A 25,683-nucleotide genomic window follows, 5' to 3' on the forward strand; every position below is an offset into this window, starting at 1 on the left:
CGGGGATGGATGGATAAATTACATAGAAAGATGTTGCATTTCCACTTGATATTATTCAAGGCTTCCAGAAAGCGCTCTGGAGAGGATGCCATTCACCCTTGGACTGGGAAGAAATATACTGTTTCAATTAGTCTTCTGTTTAAAAGAAAAAGAAACACCCCCTCCCAAACTGTGACACAATTATAGCTATGCCTTCGTAATGACAATTCAGAAAGTAATAGCGATGTAAAAAAATGGAATTAGGTCACTTGAGCTCAACAGAAGAAATTTTGCCTGAAAAAACCCAAAACAAAAACGGGTTTTAGGATTTGTGTGTTTGGGGCATATTTTTGGTGCAATATGAGTTTGAGACCTATCACTATGTTGTGGTTTTCATTTTTGTGTGTGTGTATGTGTGTGTTTATAGGACTTTTTTTTTTTTTTAAATCCAGGAAGGATGGTGAAACTAGGGAATAATTTCAGTGAGAAGAGCACAAAGCAGCCCCTCTTGGAGGATGGATTTGACACTATCCCCTTGATCACACCCCTGGATGTCAATCAGCTACAGTTCCCACCTCCTGATAAGGTACAGTAGGCTACAGTTTCCACCACAGAGAATTACATCCAATCTCTTTCAAACAACAGGAGAATCGTTTGTATAATAGGCCATTTAGAAATCTCATTTATTAGAGGGCATTTTAAGGAGTGGCTATTTCTTCTTGAGAAACAAATAAATAATTAAGCCAATGACAATCATAAATATTTCAGTAAAAGTGATTTTTTTTTCATTTAATGCCATTAGTTATCATTAAAACATGTATTATAGGGTTAGATGGTACTGGAAAAAATCAGTGATAAGTACATTTAGATTTCTTTGTTGCTTTGGGGATACAATGTAGTATTTGCAAGCTTGTTCGTGATATGTTGTCACTCTTTTTATTGTATGCCCTTGTCTTCAGAATCTGTAAGGCAGCTGTGAAAATTCATTGTGGGTGAAATGTACCCCCGCTGGCTGTAAGACATCCCACAGTGTGGAAGCATTGCTTTAGAACTCCACAGGGTGTGGGCTCAGGCAAAACAGCCATGCAGGAAACTTCTGCATCACTTGTGTGTCTCAGAAGGGGCTCCGTGCTGGCCCCAGATAAGCCAACCAGAAAGGGGAAGTTGTGGATGGGATAGTGGCTGGGCTACTAGATTAATAATTAACAGATTCTGTGGTCCAAAACTCCTGAATAGGGTGTGTGTGTGGATTAGTATCTGCTGTTCCAGCCCATAGGCTGGAGTGTGGATCAAAGAAAGGTTGTACTGCCACCCCATATCCTGTCCACTTGGGGGAGAGGCTTGTATTTCACCTCCCTGACCGCAGCATAGTGGTCCCTCATGCAAAGCCTGATTATTCAAATTTTGATGCAGAAGGGCAAATACAGAAACCTCAAGATATTTTTCATTCCCTGCACAAATAATCTGATAATACTTATCAATTATGGGACATAATGGAACAGATACAAGAAAACAGTTTTTTTTCAAACATTCTTCCATTTGTATAACTTAAAAGCTTACTGGTCTCTGGCGTTGATACCTTCTGAAAAATAATATAAGCAGCCCCAAACTTGAACTGGCAAATGGTCACTAAATATATATATGGTAACAAATTTCATGGTGAGTTTTTGCTTCGTAATCTTTGAGGGCTTAGTTCTCTTCTTAGATAAATGGTAGGTATAGGTTGCATATCTTGAAAATTTCATGTGTTCTTACCCTAGAGAGAGAATATCTATAAAATTGTCTAAAAATGTTCATGTATGGTAGACAACAAGGGTCCATTTATACCCTCCATTACATGGGTGTAACTCCCATTGACATTTCTGTATAGTATGTGGTCACCACTTGGCAGGCACTTTAGATAGGATTAGCCCATAACAGCATCCTCAAAGCCCTAGAGTCCATTTCTGTCCTCAGTTACATGTGTGTAATTGCTGTACTGAGGGCAGAATTGGACCCTAAGGCTTTAAAACTGTTGTTGTGGCTGACCGTGTCTGCCAGTTGGTGAGCAGACAACCAGTTAGCAGGGTCCTGCATCCAGAGGCCAAACTTGCTGAGTGTGCACGTTATATTACTCAGTTGCTAAGCAGAGCCTTGAACCAGGAACCCCTGTGGTCCACAGGCAGCAGCTTAACCAAAATGGAGCCACTGTGGTTAATCCAGTAAGAGCTGTGCTAACTTTGTTGCTACTGGAAGTTGTTCTTTGATTAGTACATGGTCAAGTAGCACTGGGCAGTCAACAGACAACAGGAGTTGTGTGAGCAGAACCAAGGGCAAGTTATGGACTCAAATATTTGGTTAGCATTTCTTCTTTCCCCATTGCCCAACTCTGTGTGTGTGTATGTGTGTGTGTGTGTGTGTGTGTGTGTGTGTGTGTGTGTTTCCCTTCCTTTGTGCAATCATTTTACACATGAGTAGAAGAGTATTTTATAGGCCTCAATGGGTCCCTTTTGTGCCCACTTGGCCCCAGCCAGGTAAAATGCTTCTTAGCTTGTAGGCCACTGATACAGACTTAAATGTTTTATTTTCAATAGAGCTCATATTAAAGATGCCAGTAGTAGAAAGGATTGACAGAAATCAAATTCTGAAGTAGCAGTATAGTCTTGTGTAATAAATGTAAGTACATATTTCACATATCCAAGCTTATTATGCAGTTACAAAGCTCTGGTGTGGCAGTGAAGCATAAAAACTTCATGAAGAGTAGTGACTAACGCTAAGAATTTGATGGTTTTGACAGTTTCTAAATTAAAGGCTGAATTGATTTAAGTATATTTTTGGTTATGTTAAACAAAAGAAAACATTATATAACCAGGCAGATAAAACTATGTTCACTGTCAGTTGGATGTGATTTTTTTTTAAAATGCCTGAGATTATGCAATATGATGAAAGGGGGGGGGGTTAAAAAAAAATCCAAAAACCCAAGACCAATTAACTCCCGTGATGCCGTTGAACACCATTATAATCAAAATGAAGATAGGATGTATGGAAACTAGTTTCCAAAACTAAGCACATCTATGCAATATTCTAAAGATATTGTGTACGTTTGTGGCATTGGACCCAAACCATCACATGTTCAAGACACTGTTTCAGCTGTGAAAGTAGGCAAATCCCAAAGCTTTCAGTTCAGTGTCTGGCATAAGTGTCACAGTTCTGCTTTCAGAGGTGTATAGTTTCCATTGACATCAATAGGTTTCATCTAATGACAGTATTGGGCCCTAAAGCCAAAAAGGATATAGAGTTATATTCTTTGGAAGATGACAAAATATGGAACAGATCCTCAAGGCTTTGTACCAAGGGAGGATTGTGCCCAGTTTTGAATGCGATGCTATAGGGAGGATATTGAAAAGTTGTAGAAGATTGAAAATGGGGCAGAGAAGATGATGAACTATAACTTTGTGAAGGAATAAAGGAATCTAGATTTGTATTCACTAGAATTCATGAGATTAATAGGGACATGACTGAGGTATGGAATATTTTAAGGTTACGATGATGACACAGAATTGTTTGATGCGGCTTTTAGGGCCTTATGGGATTTCAGGAGAAGTCTCTTTATGGAGAAGGCCTGTGTGCAGCTAATTACCATAGGTAATTTTTTTTTTTTTTTTTTTAAGTTAGCCTGACACTTGAACAGTATCACAGCATACATGCAGAACACAGTATGTAGATAGGTAGGTGGATGGACCTATACTTCTTTCAGCCCCAGAATGCTACTGTGAAAGAATACTGCTATTGTTGCTATGTTATCATCTGCTAGTGTTTGTTTGTTTGTTTGTTTGTTTTTTAACTGACCTCTTAATTGACTATCTGATCCAGTCAATCTCTGGCTTCAAACCTCAATAGTTGAATTCCCCTGAAGCTGATAGAGATGACCATTGTGACAGACTGACAATATCCTGAACAAACCTTATGGAATTAAGATAAACTTTATTGAATTAAGCTAAATCGTATTGAATTTGGGTTAATACCTTTGGGGTACATTGTACTAAAAAGGCAATTGTGTATGTGTTGTTGTGTATCTTCTCTAGTAAGGAGGGAGAGGCTAATGTACTGCCTCTGTTATTAGCCCTTTGAAACCCGCTTCCCCAGCCTCCTCCCCAGAAAGGTGCACATATACTAGCTCAAACTGGATTTTCCAGGGACCAACAGACAAAGGAAGAGTTTTGGGATAAACAGACTGGTTTTAAACTGGCTCTTGGCCTTCTTCCTGATCCAGTAAACGGACAGGGCCCTGGTCCAGAGAGGGCCCCAATCCTTTGGGAAGGATTGGAAGGACTGGGCCTAATGAGGCCCCATAAGACTGGGTGCTTGTTCTGAGCTGAAGCTGTGATGAGCTTGTAACCAGAAGGAATCCCCTTGGGTGAGGGGTGGAAGGACTGCTCCTGACAGACTCTGTTAGGGTGATCTCTAGTAAGCTTATTAATATGTGTATAGGTGCTTTTATTGTTTTTAGTATATCTTCTCTGTAGTGCTTTTTTACCTTAAGAATAACATAGGCTTGCATAGGAAGTGTTGTGTGGTACCTTATAATGGTAGCAATTACACCTGGTAACAGTCTCTGAAGAGAAAGCAAGTAGGTGTCCTTGGGCAACCTGTCTGTGCTGGGAGTAACACAGTTAAGGCAGGGAACTGTGCAGCCTGGAAATACCCTGGTCAGAAGGGAGAGAGATGTGGATTGTCACCCAGAAGGACAACAGCTGGGAAGCTGAAAGCCGGAGAGTAGGTGCCCTTGCTGGACCAGTGAGGGGAAATACAGGTGCAGTTGCCCTGAACTGTGACCGTTATATCTGCTCTTAAAATATACTAAAGGAAAGGGAAAAAAATCAGCATCACATCATATTTGATCTTAACCAATAGTGGATTGAACTAACCAATTACATTTCTGATGTGCTTACATGCACATACACCCCTATGCATAAATAAAATATAGCGTTTAAACAAAACCAACCATTTGTGGAATAGTCTTTCTATTATATACTCCCTTCAGCTTCCTCAAAAACACATGAAAGGGATATTCGTCAGTATTTGCTAGTTGAAAAAGGGTAAAATTGATAGGAAGGATATTTTAATTTTCATGTCCTCCATGAGGGAATTATATGTAATAGGAAGAATTACTTAGTTAGCATCAGTGGTGTGTTTGATGCCAGTGAAAGTAGATAAAATGAATAAAAAAATTACTTGGTGGTTGTGACCCAAAGCACCCCTGCATTTACACCCTACACACTATTGTAATAATATTTGCACAAAATATGCCTTATGAGGTATCATTTGAAAACTAATAACTCACTCATTAATATTCTTGTATGATGTAAGTATGCAATGGGTATTAAGAATTATGAATCTATGCTGCAATTATAACTAAGAGTATAAACCAGGTGTGTGGGGGAGTTGTTAAACAGGTATCCTGAACAAAGGAATTTGTGTTTCCATCAATTTACATATAAGCAGTAAATAGGCCCAACAAGCTAACAAGAGGTGGAGGAAAACACATTTAACAAGTGGGGACGAAGACAGGATGGTGTCTACACCCCGCAGAAGAGAGAAGCTTGGTCTGGGTTTTACTTTTCAGAAGAATCCATTTCAAAGGTTTGCTAGCCTATACAGACAGGGGAGCTGTACCTCAAGTGATAAGCAATTGAATCAACCAATTGAATGCAATATTAATGCATCATGTAAGGTCTTTTATGAATGCATACCCAAATAGGAGGGACTGTCACAGCTGTCAACCTGTCCCTATGTAAATTAAGCATGGTGGAATCAAACAATAGAAGCCCACAGGAAGGGAAGAACAGTATGAGGTCATCCTGCCTCTTGAAACAAGTTCATTGGACTTTGGAAGATAGAGTAAAGATGGAAGCCATCTTTGGCATCCACCACTAGATGGACACAAGAGGCCAGAGTTCTTGCAAGCTGAGAAAGATGGGTCTTAAAACCAAGGCAGGGAGGAGTTTGGAACTGAATATAAGTGGGAAACCTGCTTAGGCAAAGATCTTTAATCTAATGAGACAAGGGAAGCCAATGCCTTGTATTTTTGTGGAAGGTGCTGACTGAGGGAAAGTCAGCCAAGACTTGAAGAAGAAGGATTGGTTAGCATAGGTGCTGGAAATATGGGGGGGAGGGTGTGCTGCAGCAACCCCTCGCTTGAAGTGGCTTCCATTATAAACAGGGTTTACAGTTTGGTTCAATGGCTCTCAGCATCCCTACTATAAAAATTGTTCCAGCACCCCTGCTAGTGAGAGAAACTATATTGAATAAAGCCTGTATCTTGCTAGATTAAGTTTTAGGCTTTTAGAAGCATATTTAGTTTTGTTTTACTTGTGTAACTCTTTCTATCTTCTCTCCTTATATTTGAACTCACTTAACCTATGTTATTTTGTTAATTTTTTTCATTTTTACTCAGTGCTGTGTTTAAAGGGAAGTGTGTATTTACCCTGGTTAGCTTAATAAACTGTGATGTTGTTTTGTGTCTTTAGAGGAATAAACAAACAATATTATTTCTCTGAACTGTCCAGAAGAAGGCTGGACATTGCAAGGCACACGGTTTTGGGAAAACTTGGGACTGGGAGTGTGCTGGGGTCACCCTGCAAGTAGTAACCAAGACTGGTGGAAGCCAGAGTGAAGCTATTGACAGGTTGCTGGGGTCAGAGCTGCTGAACCAGGGCGGTCTAGCACACAGACAATCTGGGTGTGATCTGCATGCTGGTAGGCTAGTTTTGAGCGGCCCAGGTTGGAAGTTACAACAGGAAAGCATTGTGAGGCACCCAAGGTTACAGGGCAGGTAGTGACAACTCCTCACTGGTCCAGATTGCACCCCAGAATGTGACAATGGTATCCTTTTAATTGTATTGGGAAATTTACATTATTTCATATGTAAAGCTACGACCAAGAATACTCCTATGTCAGTGCAAAGCTAGTTGTTTTTAGGAAATAAGTCTTAGGGTGTGCTGATCTAACTAGTAATCACTTTTTGTTGTTGATGTTTTTGATAAGGTTGTGGTCAAAACAAAAACAGAATATGAACCTGATCGCAAGAAAGGAAAATTTCGTACCCCCAAGATAGCTGAATTCACAATCAGCATCACTGAAGGAGTTTCGGAAAGATTTAAGGTAAGCAAGGCTATCTATGCTGTTAATAACTCAATTGCTGTTACAGAACTACACTCAATCAATTACCAACTGTAGTCAAAGAAAACTGGATTTAAAGAACAAAGATATGGCAGAAAATTAAAAAAAAAATTGAGTGCAATTACAGTATCTCGGCATTAGTAATAAGGACTGCAAGAGTTGGTCCTAACATCCAGGTACTTCACTCATTACTTTGACAAAAATCCCATTGAAGTTTCAGTCAATGGAAGTTCAGCATGATTAAGTGGCGAGTATCTTATGGACATGTAACTCCCATTATGTGACTAATACTCCCATTAGCTTTAGAGGAGAAGTACTATACAGGCATGCACTTTCTGTTTTGCCTTTTTTTTTTTTTTTTTTTTTTTTTACCCTATCAAACACATTCTTTTAAAGGAGAAGTCTTTTTCCCAATATTTTTCCTTGTGATGGTTGATGGTTTTGAAGGCACTGAGTGATTTGATGGCTCAGAGAATTAGTAACAGAGCTGTTTGCCACCAGCTTACTGGTTCAAATTTATCCCCTAGTATGGTGATGTATAAAAACTGTTACCATCTGATGCCTGTTCAGTGAAAGTGGGGGTTCTAAGTCCATTCCTTGGTGAAAATGTGTCCACGTCATAGTAACTCCCTTTGTAGGTAGTCTGACAGAGACTAGGGTTACCATTCGTCTGGATTCTGCTGGACATGTCCGGCTTTTTTGAGTTAAAAATAGCGTCCGGGGGGAATTTGTAAATGTCTGGATTTCCCCCCCATGCAGAGCGCGCGCGGCTGACAGGGCAGCTGGCCGGATCATGACACTCGCACGGGGCTCTAGAGCCCCTCCTCCGCTTCCCCCTCCTCTCCCCTGCAACTTGAGATCACTCCCCTCCTCTCTCTCCCTCCCTCCCCCTCCCTGCATTTGCGGATCGCCGGCCGGCCATTCGCCTTGGGCCTCCTGCAGTCTGGAGCTCCTCCCCCTCCCCTGCTGCCCAGCATGCTGCTCCGCAGCACTCTGTTCTGAGCGGCACGGTAAGGGGGCCAGGGGGTCGGAGAAGGGGCAGGGAGATTCTGGAGGGGGCAGTCAAGAGACAGGGTTGGATGGGTTGGGAGTTTGGGGGGGGCTGTCTGGGGGTTGGGGGTGTAAGGTTTTGGGCAGTCAGGGTACAGGTAGGGGGTAGGGTCCTAGGGGAGCAGTTAGGGTGGGGGGGGGTCTCAGGAGGGGGCAGTTAGGGGACAAGGAACAGGGAGGCTTAGATAGGGGGTGGGGTTTTGGAGGGCAGTTAGGAGCAGGGGTCCCAGGAGGGGGCAGTCAGGGGACAGGGAGCAGAGGGGTTTAGATGGGTCGGGAGTTCTGGGGGGGGCTGTCAGGGGGTGTGGAGTGGTTGGATGGGGCGTGGGAGTCCCTGGTGTCTGTCTGGGGGTGGGGGTGTGGATAAGGGTTGGGGCAGTCAGGGGACAGGTAGTGGGTAGGATCCTAGGGGGGCAGTTAGGATGGGGGGAGGGTCTCAGGAGGGGGCAGTCAGGGGACAGGTAGGGGGTAGGGTCCTAGGGGGCCAGTTAGGATGGAGGGAAGGTCTCAGGACGGGGCAGTCAGGGGACAAGGAGTGGGGAGGAGGGTTGGAGGTTCTGAGGGGGGTGGGAAGTGGGAGGGAGTGGAAGGGGCAGGGGCGGGGCTAGGGCAGGACGGGGGTGGGGCTAGGGCGGGGCTCCTCCCGTCCTCTTTTTTGATTGTTGAAATATGGTAACCCTAACAGAGACATAGGACTTAATGGATGAAAAGGTTTGAATCATTCCACCCCCCCTTTCCCTCCCCCAGGATAGGGTTCCTTGAGCCATATTAGCAAGGCAAAGTGATGAAATGTCAGCAGCAAGGCAAGCTTCTGTCAAACTTCAGTTTCCTGTGCTGTCTGTCTGGCACCTTGCACAGGCATTAAGTTCAGTCAGAAAACATCTTAAAATATTTAGTATGTGATGGCAGTTTAGTGCACAGACTAAAACATGGCTGGAAGGTTTAAGGTTTAGTTTGGAGATAAAATGCTGAGCTGAAATAAAGAACCATATTCTTTTCCCAATGCACATGTGTAACTCCCATTAGTGTTAATGGGAGTTTTGTGGGCACGTCAAGAAAAGAGCATACTCTTTAGCATGCAGAATAGAACACAGCAACCACGCATGAACAATGATTCTGAAAGTTCTTTGGGCCAAAAGCTGCCCTCAGAAATGTACAGGTAGCTTTCACTGAAATCAAAGCAAGCTGTATGCATATAGCCAACAGTGGAATTGGAGCCTTTGTGCCTGTGTTGAGAGAGAGCTGAGCAAAGAAGACCTCTCTAAGCAACAAGTAAATTGCTTGTCATACTGTTGTGTAGTCATTTCTAATTTGTAGGGCTGATTAGTTAGAAGCGAGAGCATTTTTATGTTGCATTTTTATGTACCTTTGAATGGCGTACTTGAAACAAAATGTCTTTTAGATATGACTTTACAATTACCTCTCTGGGATTAATCTCAAACTACAGGGTTGCTAGGTAGTGCTGCTAGGTAACTGCTGCATCAGAGAGAGGTTTCTGTAAGATTTTTGTATCTCTGGGGGATTGCATGATGAATCACACTATGGCTGTATGTCTAGGTTTCTGAAGGGAGGGTGTGAGGGGTGACCAATTAGGAAAATTGAAGTTTAGTTAATAGAAAACAGTAGTTTCATACAGAACAATCAGGCCCTAAAAATGTCCCTCAATTTCCTTATAGCAGGGTTAGGATTAAGTTATGCTGCTTCGTAACATTTTAGAAAACACTGACTGCTTCTCCAGCAGAGACAATTGTTATATTCACCACTCCCAGTAGTAAACAGTTCATGAATAATTGATGAAATTTCATAAATATGCAGATGAAAAGAAGAGATTGTTGTGGGGTTTTCTCCTGGGTCCTTATTAATTGTGAACCATCGTGTTAACTGCCGCTGTTGATTCTGAGAGAGCAAAAGGATGTTTGTTTGAAAGTTAAATATTTGCTATAATTATAAAATGCATTATTTAACTGGTGGTATATTGACTTTGGCTGGTGTGCATGGAAAAAGCTTCAGAAGCTGTTTTAATGACTTTAATATTGTACATCAGCTATGGATATGCTTTCTGCAAACTAAAAACATAATGTTGCACTAAAAATATAAACAAATATATTTACTAATAATTCACATGTGTATTCCAAGATGTAGTCCTTAAATAAGGACAAAGCAGATTGTATTTTGGGGATTCAGTAGTGCAGATCATCTAAAGCTGTGCTTCTTAAGAAGTTCTACATTATGACAAACTAAGCAGCCAGCATGTGCATATGTCAGGTAGCTCATTTGTTTCAGCAGTTGGGTGAATAAGAAGTTATAAAATATATTCTCTGCATTCCGACTACACTATTCTATTTATATTCTATTCTATGAATTATGATAGAGCTGAAATTGTTATAGAGTAGATTTTAAAGTGTAATTTTTCCCTAAAGCCCAATTAGATGTATACAGTCAGATTCGCATCTCAGTTACTTCAATGCAACTGAAATCAGAATTTGGTTCAAGTGTCCAAAATGGACAGAATATGAACATTGTCTGTATATGAGAATCCTATTCTAGTTTTCTGCAAGTAACCACTCCGGTATGGACATGAATTTAAATGGCTAGTTTAGAGTGTGAATAGATGTCTGTGGAACTACTGTAGGGAAATATGAGGAATTGTTCTGTCACCTTTGGAAAGCCAGCTTCAATTGAATTACATGTAGAGGTTTTTATCTAGTCTCCAACAAGCGTCCACAACACAGAATCACTACACATAGTTCAGCATGGCTGGCAGTCTCTGCTCAGAACAGACCTATGGTGGGAATTGTGGGGAGAGGAAGAAGCTATTGCAGGTCAGAATTGACTCATTGACTTCAATGGAGCCAGGATTTCACACTAGATGTTCGATATTCCTCCCATTGAACACTGGTATAGTGATTCACACACTGTCGCCGCACACAACAGTTTCAGAAATAATGTGGTACACTAGAGCACAATTGAAAGATGATGCTTTTACCTTTTGTGAAATAAACCTTGGTAGAGAAACACTTACTTTCCAAATAATTTAAACTGTAAATGTTTGTTTTCCCCAATACATTCCAATGTACTACACTTTTTAAAAAAATTGTAGTACATTTTATAATCCATGTGGTACTTACAAAGGCAAATGAATTGTTCGGACATTATCCTTGACATCTATGCACATGTCAAACTACGCAGCCAAAGCCCGAAGCCTATTTGCAGCACAACCATATGGTGCAAGTCATGTGCTATCAAGTAACAAACAGTTGTTTAAATGTTTACACGTGGTTATGGAAAAGCAAAAGAGGCATCCTCCTAAGAAAAAACAGTTTTCATTATTCAAATCCTACAGTTTAGTATCTTTTCCTACTGTTTCAATAAGCGATTTTAATAGATGGAAGAAATGCAAGTGTATAAAACATACTTAAAGGTTTCATTATTGAAGGAATAGAATCAATTTAAGAATAACACTTCTGTCTGAAGAGAGACAAGGTGGGTGAGGTAATATCTTTTCTTGAACCAGTCTCTGTTGGTGGAAGAGACAAGGTTTCAAGCTTCATAGAGCTCTTCTTCAGAGCTCTAATGAAGAAGAGTTCTGGGAAGCTTGTCTTTTCCACCAACAGAAGTTGGTCCAAGAAAAGCTATTACCTCACCCACCTTGTCTCTTCATATCCTGGGACCAACACAGCTACAACACTGCAAACAACTTTTTATCTAAAAACTTTTTGCCAGCTGTTCCTATTCGTAACGCCTAAAGTTTCTGTAACTGAAAAAGAGACAAGAAAAATATATTTCTATTTTTTTTTTTGTTTACTTTGTGGATTTCATGACACATTGGCCCCAATTCAACAAAGCATGTAAGTACATGAGTAATCCCATCCCTATTCAGCAAAACACTTGTTTAAAGATAAGCATGTGCTTAACTGCCTTTGTGCCTAGTCATTAAGGCCTGTAACCTGCAAACACTTAATTCACATGAATAGTTCTTTTGATTTCAGTGGAACTAGTCATGATTAAAGTTACATGCGTGTAAATATTTACAGGACTGATGCCTTGGTCATGTCCTCATATTATTTGTGAAAGTCTTTCCCAGAGCAACAAGGGAGAGAATTTTTATTTTTATTTTTTCCAATAGGATTGCCATTGTAAAATCACAAAAATAGGCAGGGGCACTCTGGGGCAATTACACTCTGTCCCAGCCCTGACCCTCTCCCAGAGCCAGCACCACCTCCTGCACCCCAACACACTCTGCCCCAGCCCAGAGCCCCCTCCCACACTGCGAACCCCTCGGCCCTAGCCCAGAGCCCACACCCCCCTCCCAAACCTCAACCCCCTACCTCAGCCCGGTGAAAGCGAGTGAGGGTGGGGGAGAGCGAGTAATGGGGGGGGGGGGGGATAGAGTGAGTGGGGCAGGGCGTTGGGGAGGGGCAGGGTAGATCCTGGGTTGCCCTTAAATTCAAAAAGTGATCTTGGGCGTAAAAAGGTTGGAGACCACTGCCATAGACTGTCCACTCTAAAACTGCCCTCCACCTCTGTTTTCAAGGATCATTTCCTATAGTATATCTATCTGCCGCTTCCTAAATTCTTTAGCCAATCCCCTCATAGGCTCCATTCCTGGATCACTCTCCAGTTGGAAGCACTCATCCCTGGCTAATTTCCCCTGCCAGTTGTCATCTTCCCCAGAGCTCTTCTGCTGCTGGCCTTTTATCAGAACTCTCACTTCCCTGGAGCATCTCTCCAGCCAAGTCCTGCCTCCTCCCTTGTCTCTCTCTTTTGAGAAAGGCAAACTTAATATCTTGCTGCTTCTCCCATCATGCATTGCAGCCCAGCCAGTAATTCTGAGGCATCTCCCATCCTCCTTAACCTTAAGAGGCTGGGTCTTGGAACAAGGATGCCCATAAAGGCAATTTTTTACAGGGAATTGTAGAGGGAAAGTCTAGTGCAATGTGTGCTGGCCATATGGCCAGATCTGACACAGCATGTTAGAAATATCCTTCTGAAAGAAGGAGCCTATTAATCTTTTGAACTAGCAAAAGCATACACCATAATATATCCTTTACCAAAATACACCACGTGAAGTACTGTAGCTGTTTAATAGAACTGTTATGCATAGTTTGAAGCGTTTCGTGAATCAGAATTAATATGGGTTGAAACTTAATGTAGGTTTGAATATTCAGTCTTTGACATCCAGTTCCCATTTTTCTCAAGACTGAATCTTTCTCTTTACCATCGGGCTGTGTTGTCTCAGGCTGTGCTCTCACAAGAGCTCCTAAACTAGGAGGGATGAGTTCACTTGGATGGGACACTGTGCGCTTCCTAAGGGTACCCAGGGCAGTGAGGCACCTCGCTACCACCTGCCCTTAATGTGACGAAGCCTTGTCTGTGCCTGCCATGGGTCAGCTCCCCAACTCCACTGGCAATGGACAACACATGGCATTCACCTCCCAGCCTATGCAGGCTACGTTGTCCCTCTGCAGGTTAGTGATAGAAACGTGCCAACCCCTGAGCCCTCCGAGCATCTCCCTGGAGTGTCCAGCCCATTTCCTGAGACCGAGCATGCTGCCAGCTTGTTGCTTTGGTAAAGGATATCCTATTATGTCTCTCTTTGTAACCCCAGGTATATCAAAACAGTCCTTTGACCTTTATTCATAAACCAGACAGTTCCTTCCTGTATATTTCGCGATCTCTCATCAATTTCACAATCTTGATTAGTTGGTGGCTCAGTATGCAAATAGACTTACATTGTGAGAGAGACAATACACAATGACTAGATTTAGGCCCGATCTACACTAAAAAGGTAGGTCGACCCAGCTACATTGCTCAGTGGTGTGAAAAATCCACATTCCTGAGCAGTATAGTTAAGCAGACCAAACCCCCGGTGTTGATAGTGCTAGGTCAATGGAAGAATTTTTTCTATCGACCTAGCTACTGCCTCTCGGGAGGTGGGTTATCTACAGCGACTGAAGAACCCTTTCTGTCAGCGTAAGTTGTCTATGCTGAAGCGCTACAGCGGTGCAGCTGCAGTGATGCAGCTGTGCCACTATAGTGTATCAAGTGTAGAGCAGCCCAGAGAGATAAGCGTCTACTACCCCTTGCCAGAACAGAACATATTTGAGGCATGTCACCTCCAGGTGACCTGCCTTTAACTTCAAAGAAGAATTTAATTTCTTTAAGAATATAATTTCCAGTATAGATACGTAACTTCTTAAATATTATCCATATGTACATTTCACGACGATTACGATGATCAGTGGGCTACTGGCTCTTGGGAGAGACCTGGCAGGACACCCTTTGGTGTATTAATGTGCATATACTTGACTCAAGGGATTATTGTAAAACTCTGTCCCCCATTCCTTCTGCCAGTTGGCACAAAGAGATTTCCTGGGTCTCGGAGATCATCATGGAAAGCATAGGTGTTACATAAAGTGGAAGAGCTGATTTTACCAGTGGTTCTCTTCCAGTTTACTAAGTTAAGTCCTGAACCAAAGCTCTCACATAATGGTAGGAAATTGTGCTGTGGAAAGTACATTGTGACCATTTGGTTAGGAGCCCATGGTATGTTTTACAACAGTGTTTACCTGTAGTGTTCGAGCCAGACTTAGTCTTGAGTAATTACGTTCTGCCTGCCTAAAATTCTCCTGGATAACAATAAAATTCTCTGTGTGGCCTAAACTGTTTTGCATTGTTGCTGTATTTCCTCCCAGACGTGCCTGCATTTCAGTGGTAAGTGGAGCATTTGTATAGGTTGTGAGTCACTTGGATGAAAGGTAAATACAGGTTTTCACTCTTTTTGTGTAGCATCGAGTGTGCTAGGTACCTTACAGACAAATCAGAAACAAGGTTCCTGTTCCAAAGAGTCTACAACCTAAATTGCTTAATATGGAGACATACACTGGGGGATGGCATGCGACTAAAAGCAAGTGGCTGAGCAGGGAGACCTAGAGCATGCCATGTTAGTTCCATGTTTACTAACATGAATGCTTTTAGGAGTAGGATTATATGCCTCCCGACGGATATGTGCTTTGAGGAAAAAATTTGATGGAGGGGAGGGTGGAAGCATGATAGACTGGGTTAACGAAAGGCTTCAGGCAGAAAGGGGCTAGTTGAAAGACGGTGTGGAGGTGAGGACACAAAAGGAGCAGTAATCCAAGTAACTGGACAAAAGAAAGGAGAAGAGAACAGAGATGGGAGCTAAATTGCACATGGCATTGAAACAAATTGACTTTTAGCTAAGGTGGTTAAATTTAATTCAGAAGGGGAGGGAAAACCAGTAAGGGATTTGAAGAGGGGCAGACAGTGTTGGAGCAGTGGATAACTTTGCAGTAGCATTTTGGGTTGGTTGAAAGCGAGCAAGGTAAATTTCAGCAAAGTGAGAGAGGAGGAGGTTGCAGTAGTCAAGGAGAGAGGTGAACACCGCTTCAACAATGTTTTTTGCAGCTGTAGTGTAGGGGAATGGATTGATTAGAAGATCTCGTAGCACTAAATCTATTGCATTGCTTTTCAGACGTTTTGATTCTTTTTTTTTTTTGTCTGTATCATTTGCCTCTTCCTATGTTAGTTTAATTGTCAGAACCCGGGAGTTTTGTTTGTTCAGTATCTCCAAAATCCATAATCATTTAACTGTACCCACAGCAGAAACTTTGGTTCATTTGTTACTCATTTCTTGCCTAGATTATTGTAATAGGCTTCTGCCACAATTCTCGGATTACTGACAGGTGCCTCCTGCTGCTTGGGTGCTGCAAAACCTGTAGGGGGCCACCATCTGCATAAACAGGAGTCTCAGAACTGAATAGTCTAACTGTGTTTTAAAGGGGATGGGGCTCCTAGCTCCCACTCCCCATGTCCTTTCAGTATAGGTCCCTATTCCCTAACCTCGGGAGGGCTTGAGCATAGAAATACCAACCGTTTGGCGGCTCGCCTTGGGGCTTGCTGAACCTATCCTGCCCGGATGGTAAGCCAGAGTCTGCTGTCTCCTTGTAGGATCAGTTTGACCTTCTTGAGGGCAGTTTCCTTGAAGCCTTCCAGGAGTCCTCACTTGGAAGCTGTAGAGCTGCTGTCTGCTCTCTCCCAGAGCTGTCCAGCAGTTGACTGGAACTTCCTGCTTTCTAAACCCTGATTCCACCCCTGACGTGACTGACCGGGCTGGAGAGGTGGGCCAGCCTTGTCCACAGCAGCTCTTTAACCCCTTTGTCACCAGTGCAGGGTTTATAACCCCCACCACAGCCTCTGGCTAGACTTTCACTTAAAATCTATTCAGAAATCTGTCATATGCTTAATATATGGTCACCTCTTCCGTTTGAGCAATTACACCACAGCTTTCTCTAAAACCAGCTGAAATGGACTCGCTCAAGTGAGGCGCAACATTTAGGTTTTTGTCTCTAGTTTTTCCTTTTAAAGAACAATGTAATGGAAATATTTCCATGAACTGTTTTTGTACTTATGAAAATCATTTTAATGCGTAATCACTCCTGTGAAATGGTGGAGACCCAAACGCTTCTCAGGAGAGTACTCAGGCATGCACGCTCACTAGCACACAAACTCTCCACTCCCACTGTGTCGGTACCTCAGGCACTGCGCCAACTGCCTGCCATGAGCAGAAGAGATGCAAAGTCCCCTTGGGGAAGAGAACAGCCGTGTCTGCACCAGAAATTCTACCTTCTCCTCCCATTAGAACAAAGGATGAGGGTGAACTGTTGCCAGGACCACTGTGGGAGGAAGAAAAGAACCTTCCCCTAAGTGAGGGAGAGGATGAAAAGTTACTGTGGGGGGAAGCAGTTGAGTGACTGTTTCAGTTGGGAGTCATGGATGTGGAGCAGCTTGCTCCTGTCCTTTGCCTCCATCCTCCCACCCCTCAGATTGCAGTTGGCAATTGGTTGTTCTTGACGGGGTGGCCATGGGGATCAAATGTGGGTTCGGGGGGGGGGGGGAGACTTGTTGTAAGGATGGGGATTTTCATGGGGAGGATTAGTTGTGTGGGAGGAGTGGATTTCTGGCCAGGTGATTCGATCAGTCTGGAGGGTTGCTCTGGGGTATCAAAAGGAGGGTTATTGTGTTATCAGGGGAAATTTGGCTGTTGGAAGGTAGATGAGGATTGGTCAGGCTATAGGAGAGGATGAGTGAATTGGGTGGAACTGAGGGGAGTTCAGATTGTAATCTTGGGACCTTATTCTTTCCCTCTCCTTGTATATATCCATAGAGGCATATGCAAGGAGTAATTTGTATCTTGGAGGGGAGGCAGGATGGGAGGAGGATAAGACTCCTGGTTGGGTTGGAAGGAGCCAAGAGATTTCTGATTAGGGGTTTGGAAATGTAGCATGGTTGTAAATTGCACGCATCACAGGAATAAGAATTCACATTTGAATACCATTATTAATTAGATTAGGTAATATATTCTATAATAAAGTGTGGGAGAATGGTAAGACCTATGAACTGAGAATTGGGAGACCTGGGATCTATTTCCAGTTGCGGACTGTGTGACAATGGGCACGTCATTTAGGACCTGATCTGCAGAAGCACTGAGCACCCACAGCTCCAGATGAGGTCAGTGAGAGATGTCAGTAGTCAACACCCCTGAAAATCAGCCCCCCAGGGCCTGATTTAGCAAAGTGCCAAGCACCTACAACTCCCAGTAAAATTGCAGGATTGGACATAAGAACAGCCATACTGGGTCAGACCAATGGTCCATCTAGCCTAGGGTGACCAGATGTCCCGATTTTATAGGGACAGTCCCGATTTTTGGGTCTTTTTCTTTTATAGGCTCCTATTATCCCCCCCCACCCCGTCCTGATTTTTCACACTTGCTGTCTGGTCACCCTAATCTAGCCCAGTATCCTGTCTTCCAACAGCGGCCAATGCCAGAGGGAATGAACAGAACAGGCAATCATGGAGTGATCCATCGCCTGTCATCCGCTCTCAGCTTCTGGCAGTCATAGGCTAGGGACGCTCATACCATGAGGTTGCATCTCTAACCATCTTGGCTAATAGCCATTGATGGACCTATCCTCCATGAACTTATCTAACTGGGTTGAAAAAAAGAACTATAGTTTTGGCCTTCACAACATCCCCTGGCAACATTTTCCACAGGTTGATTTGTGCATTTTGTGAAGAAGTACATCCTTAAGTTTGTTTTAAACCTGCTGCCTATTAATTTCATTGGGTGACCCCTGATTCTTGTGTTATGTGAAGGAGTAAATAACACTCTTACTCACTTTCTCCTCACCAGTCACAATTTTATAGACCTCTATCGTATCCCCTCTTAGTCCTCTCTCTGAAAGCTGAAAAATCCCAGTCTTATAATCTCTCCTCATACAGAAGCTGTTCCATACATGTAATAGTTTTTGTTGCCCTTCACTTTTCCAATTTTAATAAATCTTTTTTGAGATGTGGTGATCAGAACTGCATGCAGTATTCAAGATGTGGGTATATTATGGATTTATATAGTGGCATTATGATATTGGCTGTCTTATTATCTATCCCTTTCCTAATGGTTCTTAACATTGTTAGCTTTTTTGACTGCTGCTACGCGATGAGCAGTTATTTTTCAGAGAACTCTATCCACTTCTGTTGGCCCAATGGGAAATATTACCTCATCCACCTTGCCTCTCTAATATCCTGGGACCAACATGACTACAACAGCACTGCAAACTAGGAGTGTCAGCATTTATAATTCACCACCTGTAGTGCAGGTAATTTTTCTAGGGTAGACAAGGCCCCAAAATCTGATACTGAGATCTGTAAATGTCACAGTGGTCCCACTGCCATGAATAAGATTTGTAGGATGGGGTTCCCAGCCCTGGTTAGCACTTACTGTAAAGAGACCACAGGTTTCTTTTTGACTCTAAATGCAGAATTCCAAAATCCTTTCTTGCTTTCTAAAATCTCAAAATACTGTCTTTTGCTAATGTAAGCCTAGTGCAGTGAAAGTCTTCTCCTTTAAAGATCTGTACAGTTGGCTCACTTAGCTCTTTTTAAAATCCAAACTCCATTGAAATCCCTTTTCTCTTTTGATGCCTTAGTCACCTAATTTTGTTTGGCTCTGTTTACTGTTGTTTCTCTTGCTGAAACATGCTATTTTTTCTGATTTGTCCATAAAAAAAAAAAAGCCTCTTGCAGCATCTAGGCACTTGTACATCTGTTTAGAATTTCAGCTAAAAATAACAAGGTCATTTCAAAGACAACTCCCCAAACAACAAATAAAACTCACTCAGGCTATACCTCCCTCCAGGCAAAGGCCTGATGAGATAAGCTCTGTAACATGCCCTTTAGCTCAACCAACTTGGCTTTCTAAGGACAAGTGGAGATCTAATTCCAGAGCCAAAGCCCCACCCACAGTTCCATTCTGGGAATGGGTGGTTTGAACACGGGAGCTTACATCACAACCATCAGGATGGTGCTTAGGGAAAGAGACTAAAACTCTGCTTTAGCACCCTTTCAAGTCAATGGGAGTCTTTCCATTGACATCAGTGGGCATAAAGACCCTCAGTCATGGAGCTTTTTTAGGTCAAAGTCAACACCATGAATTTTACTCAGTAACCGACTGGTAACCAGTGCAGTCTGTTGAGCACAGATTGTCACATGCTCTACCACATGCATGGCTAGGTAGCTGGGCAGTTGTATTTGGAGTTTCTAGTCTTCAAAGGTAGCCTTATTTTGAACACATTGCTGTATTTCCATTCGGAAGTGGCAAGACACTTCTACAGTGCAACCTGCATGTGACAAGTTGCTGATGCAACCTATGAATGCTAGAGCACTGAGAATCCCAAAAGGATCCCCAGACTACAACGGCCATTAACAAAAAAGTCTCACATCCTCTAACTAGAGGGAGCAGATAACCATCCAGAGGGTATGGAGAAAGTGTTTTCTTGCACCCACCAGTGGCACTTCTGTCATATCTAGATTGATGTTAAGTTGCTGACAGCCAAATCCCTGTTTTGGGAATGCATTGGGAAAGGAAATACACTTAACCAATGCAAGTTAGACTTAGAGCGTATGTTATACCCATGCTGCTGGCACTGCTGCCCCAAACCACCTCATTCTGTCCCAGCAGGCTCAAGCACATATGAAACAGGAAAGGTGACAACAGAACCTTTCAATACCAGGGCCTTTTGTATTAGTTTAGATGGAATAAGCGGTGCAAAGGTGTTAACCCAGTCAGTATCCAGCATTAAACAGTGTTAAACAAAGTCTGGGGCTTGTTCTACAGAGACATCAGCTCGCTTGGAACCATGGAAAACCCACATTAAACATTTTAAACTTTTTATTAAAGAAGGAAAAACAGTTAAAACACTTGAAATGTACAGTAGTGAGGTTTTCATATTAACAACATCCCTTGTTCCCTTTCCCTTCGGCTCGAGAGAGCTTTTTAGAAGGACCTCCCCCTTGTTTGATAGTCTCTTAGATGGTATAAAAGATGGTAATATAACTGTCTTGTTAGGGAAAAGAGAAGCTAGTTGAGATGGCCAGGAGGAGGAGTTGTGGCTGCTGCTGTTAAAATCAGATACCGTTTAATCCCAGGTGGTGTTCGGGATTCAGCTGGACCGGTAGAGGTGGTGATATCATCTGAGTCCCTCTCTCCGGCCTGATATGGTCAAGACATCTCTCAGGATCAGGATGACAAAGGCCTGGGGTCCCAGGAGATGGTGGGGGTGGCAACCATGATGGTGAAGCTTACTCCAGTAGCCTCCTTCTGTTCTTCCTCTTTTCCTCTCAAAGACTTTCTTTAAGGACCCAAAAAGGGAGTGGTGGGTGAAATAGCCCATCACCTCATAACTGGTGGACAAAACAAGGCCAAGTTTCCAACACACCAATTTTGGTCCATTTATTTCCAGACACTTTCTTGTTTACAAAGCATGATCTCAACATAGTCCTGGAGTTATATTAATCGTCCCTTTTTTTGACTAATTCAGTTTTTCTGTCTAGTAATTACTTGACCTACTTTTCATGGTTAATTCCCAAGCAGACAAAGTTATAGGCCCAACTGTCACAACAGCCCTCTAGGCAATGAACAAATGACCAGAACTATCTTCGGGCTTCTCTGAGTGGGAGGAACAGGGGCACTCTTGCTACTCTGTTCACCTCTCTTAGTGGTTAATTACCTGTTTGATCTGTTTGATTTTTCTTTTATTGCAAAGCACGCTGATACTAGACAGGTGTTAAGTACATTAATGAATGATAATGTAATAAGTAATGCATCACTAACAAGAATGTTGTATTGTTTCTCTTTGCAGGTAACTGTTCTGGTCCTTTTTGCCCTTGCGTTCCTAACATGTGTTGTATTTCTAGTAGTCTACAAGGTTTACAAGTATGATCATACCTGTCCAGAAGGATTCGTTTTCAAGGTAAAGCACACACATTCTAGAAAAACCAAAGAATATGCAAAACTGTCTCTGCTACTTTTTCCTTATCCTTGGGAAAGTTATGTTTATTTGCATAATTTAATTTTTTTTATAGAATAAGGCTTTCTCTCTTTCTTTCTGCATACTCACCACCTCACTTATCAACTATCTCCTAATTTTCATAATGTTCTTGATTCTTTTTGCTACTGCTCCAGAGATCAAGAGAACATAATTCTTAACTCCTATGCCCTTAAAATCAGGTAATCTTCACCTGCAGCTGTTTGAAAGATGATCTTAGTTATTAGGCAAGATGGATGTCATGTGTTCCCCCAAATTTATAGGCCACAGGAAGGAACAAAGATATAAATCTAAAACGTGGAGCGAAGCATCTGGATGTAGCTCCTACTTTGGATATGACAGATGTATGAACATTGTCATAGTGGGAGTGAGAGAGTGTGTAAAAAGAAGCTCTTATAGGCTCCTGGGGAAATTCTGCGCCACTGCAAGAGCAGTCATGCGACCCTCTCCAGCAGTATGTTTTAGGTGCCAGGGCAGATGGCAGAGAGGTAAATCACTGTGGGGTAGGGGTCGGGATTGGGGAAGACCCAGCTGGTGGCTCCTAACCTGTGGTAGGCTCAGCTGCTAGTCCCAGTTGAGCTGCAGAGGATGGGACTTCCTTTTCCCCTGCACAGCCTCCGGGGCCAGGTCAGACCCACCCCCAGATTCCTCCCCCAGCTGCAGGAAGCTCTGCAAGTCCTCCAATTCCCCCCTCCACCTGCTTCCTGCACCCATCTCTCCTCAGCTGCAGGGGGAGGTATCCCTGTACAGGGAGTTGCTTCCCCATCCACCCAACCTCTGTGTATCCAGACCCCCTCATACCCAAACCCGCCCCCCAACCCTCTCCCAATGAGCCCCATTTGCCCTGGACCACTACAACAAACCACCTGGATCCCCACCCTGCTGAGCCCCAACCATCTTCACCTGGACCCCCCTGCAGAGTCTGATTACCATTGCACCCAGAAACCCCCCCCCCCAAGCTACCGCACCCGGATCCCCCACTGAGCTGCCTGCATCCAGATTGCCCCACATAACACTCAACCCACACCTGGATCCCCCCATACTAACTCCCTCCACACTTGGATTCTGCCTTGCTGAGCCTGCCTGCCCACACCTGGTGCAAAGGGGCAGGGCCTTGGGGTATTTCTGGGGTAGGCCCAGTCCTTGTGCTGTGTCAGGGTTGGGTGCAGCCTCATCGCTGAGTCTGTGTCTGGGGGTGGGAGCTGCAGAGTGATCTCCCACCTCTGTTCAGCCAGTGGCCTGTGCTCCCCAATGCTATGCTGGAGCCTCCAGATTTATTTGATAAAATTTGCAGAAGTTTAAAATATTGTGCACAGAATTTTTAATTTTTTGGTGCAGAATGCCCTCAGGAATATCTTATACTACAATGGCCACCTTGGGTATATATTGCCTCCTACAGGAACAGGACTGAAGATCCAATAAAGGAAAAATATATAGGAAAAAATCTTTGCTAATTAATGTAATTACATACACAGTGTTAAAGGGTAGGGAGGTAGCATGGAGATAATAGAGTATGAATCTACTAGGAAGGAAGGGGAGAAAGAGATTGGAACTGGAATCACAATTCTCACAAGAATTTATCTCTCTGGCCATACAGCTGAGCAGTGTGATTTCTTTCACTTCTAAATTCACCACCATCACCATCTGCAGGATGAGGCCTACCTTCTTACTGCTTGTCATCTCCTCCCATTCCTGGCTGTCTGCCTCTTATTATACTGCTAGCTTTTAACAACATCCTTTCATTTCTTTCTATTAAGCTACCTTTTTTTTCCATTAAATTCTTATTTAAAAGAAGATTTTGTGTTTAAGGCACTTGACTGGGCCTGTCAGGGCCTGTAACATGGGTGGTTTGACCTAGTGGTCAGAGCCCAGGGTTGTGGTCAGGAGTCACAGCCAGAATTGCAGTGAGGAAGCAGGAACAGGACATGGTAACAGGCACAAGGAGTGGGAACCAGGCGAGGAGGCAGGAACTTGGTCTCATGGGTGTGGTCAGCAGCAGGCCTAGCAACTGGCTGCTCAAACAAGGGCTGTGGCAGGACCAGGACGCTTTATGCTAAGATGTGTCCAATCAACAGTCTACTGCTAGGGAGCTGATCCTGCTGAGCCAACAAGTTCAGCCTCTGTTTGTGGGAGTGTTCGCTAGTTTCCTGGTGGCACAGATACTGAGGCTTTCACTTAACAACCCTGCCTGAGTTCAGGGCCTCGGGAGATCAGACTACAGTTTCTGTTTCTGCCTTGGAGACGTCTTGTGTGACCGTAGGCAAGTCACTTGCTCTCTCTGTGCCTCATTTTTTAAAATGGGGACAATAATACTTTTTCTCCTAACCTGTCTGTCTTGTCTATTGAGAGAGTCTCTGCTCTGAGAGCTTTCAATGTCTTTGTACAGTGCCTAGAATGATTATCTCAGTTGTGCCTGTTAAGTGCTACTGTAATAAAGGCTATTTCTTCCAGGAAGACCTATATCATATTCTTTTCAGCAGTAAACTCTCTACATCCTCCCTTACTTGAATTGCTGTCCCATGTCCTCTCTTGTCTTTGCTTGCCTTTTCTACCTTGACTGGTCAGTGAAGGGAAAACTTCTTACCTCTAATTCAGCATTTCTGAGGATATTATTTGACTGGATTCCTACTCTTGGTCTTGTCCTTCTAACAAGGGACAGATGGGATCTCCCCTGGCTCTCAAAGCTTTCTGGCTGTTTAATGCATGGGTACATATAGCTCATGCAAAGACTCTTCTTGTTACTTGTTACATTCCCAGTGGTGAGGGTTTTGTGGAGACTATTTCCAAAAGGAAGTTTAGATCTATGACCATCTCATGATACAAGGGATCATAAACTTTTTTTTGTCTGATAAATCCATAGAATATCAAAGCTACACTGCAATAATTGATCTGCATGTCATGAGGCCTAAAACTCTCACGATGCTGACTTTAGCGTCTGTCTCTGGTGCCAATGCCTGTGCCTCTGCCTCTTTTCTGGAAGATGAGGCAAAGCTTTGCACAAATGTCACATTTGCAAGGAAAAGTCTGCACCAGCAAAGATTACTTTAACTGTCTTGCATTGACCATGAAGCTCTTTGGGCAGACTCTGTCTATGCTAACTTTGCCTGCATTGATATCCAAGCCTAGGATGCTGATGTGCTTTGCTTGCAAAGGGTAATGAGTGTCCCACATCAGTAGATCTAGTGCCATGGGGTATCTTTGCATAAAGGCCATACTGCCACATCCTTGAGTCAATTAGTTTACTCTACTCTGATGTCCACACATTGTGGGGTATCTTCAAACGGAAACAACTTGTTTTTAGGCCCTTGTTGAATCAATGCCTGGCTGTGATGGACAGTCCTACTACGTCATGGATGCCTCAGGCGCCACTGTTTCAAACCTTTACATTGTTCTGTGGATCCAAGGCTTCAAAGTGTCTGTGTGCACTTAAGAATGCTACATTGTCATCACCTATGGCAATGGTACAGCTGCTTAGACCATGATGCACCAGCTGCATTGACATTACCTGATCTGAGGCCTTCAATGTTGTTGGTCGTGCTTGGAGCACAGCTGTGTGGAAATCTCATGGCAGTAAGACCCTGCTTTGACCATTAAATGTCATGGATGGCTTTGTCAGTTCCATGTGACTCTCTAACTGCCGTGAGAGGTGGATCATGTGGCATGTTATGCATTGGAATTACTTGTGTCAAGGCTCCAGTAGCTATGCTCTATGGAATAGCTTTGCACCTATTTCACAACCACGCCACCGTAAAATGTGTGTGTCTTGACTCCTGCTTTGAGGCCCAGAGGTTTCTGGATTGTAAGACAGCTCTGTACCTCGACAACCAAGAACTGAGACACTGGAAATACCTGATGCTTCTCATCTTGAGGCTTTAGGGAGTAAATGATCCTGTCCCAGAGTGTTTGAGGACCAACGATGTTGCTTCTGAAATAAACATCATGGTGCAGCTCTGTGCCAGTGCCTCAATAGTATAAACTTGTGTTGGCTCCTAATTTGGCCTTGGGGGATAGCTTTATAGCCTCTAAGCCGTTCCACAATAAAGTCTCCTTCCACCAGGCAGTAGACATAAGGCCATGGCTTATTTATATG

General features: G+C 43.2%; 1 protein-coding gene across 1 annotated transcript in view; it reads left to right on the forward strand.

The window, feature by feature from the left end:
• Window positions 1–25,683, forward strand: part of NSG1 (neuronal vesicle trafficking associated 1) — a 56,250-nt gene that overhangs the window by 24,617 nt on the left and 5,950 nt on the right. The window contains exons 3-5 of the mRNA XM_024204509.2: window positions 432–565; window positions 7,006–7,122; window positions 21,408–21,518. Coding sequence (XP_024060277.1) covers window positions 432–565; window positions 7,006–7,122; window positions 21,408–21,518 — 362 coding nt within the window. The remainder of the gene's footprint in view (window positions 1–431; window positions 566–7,005; window positions 7,123–21,407; window positions 21,519–25,683) is intronic.

This window comes from Terrapene carolina, unplaced genomic scaffold (genome assembly GCF_002925995.2).
Source record: "Terrapene carolina triunguis isolate 2854851 unplaced genomic scaffold, T_m_triunguis-2.0 Scaffold66, whole genome shotgun sequence".
NCBI lineage: Eukaryota > Metazoa > Chordata > Testudines > Emydidae > Terrapene > Terrapene triunguis.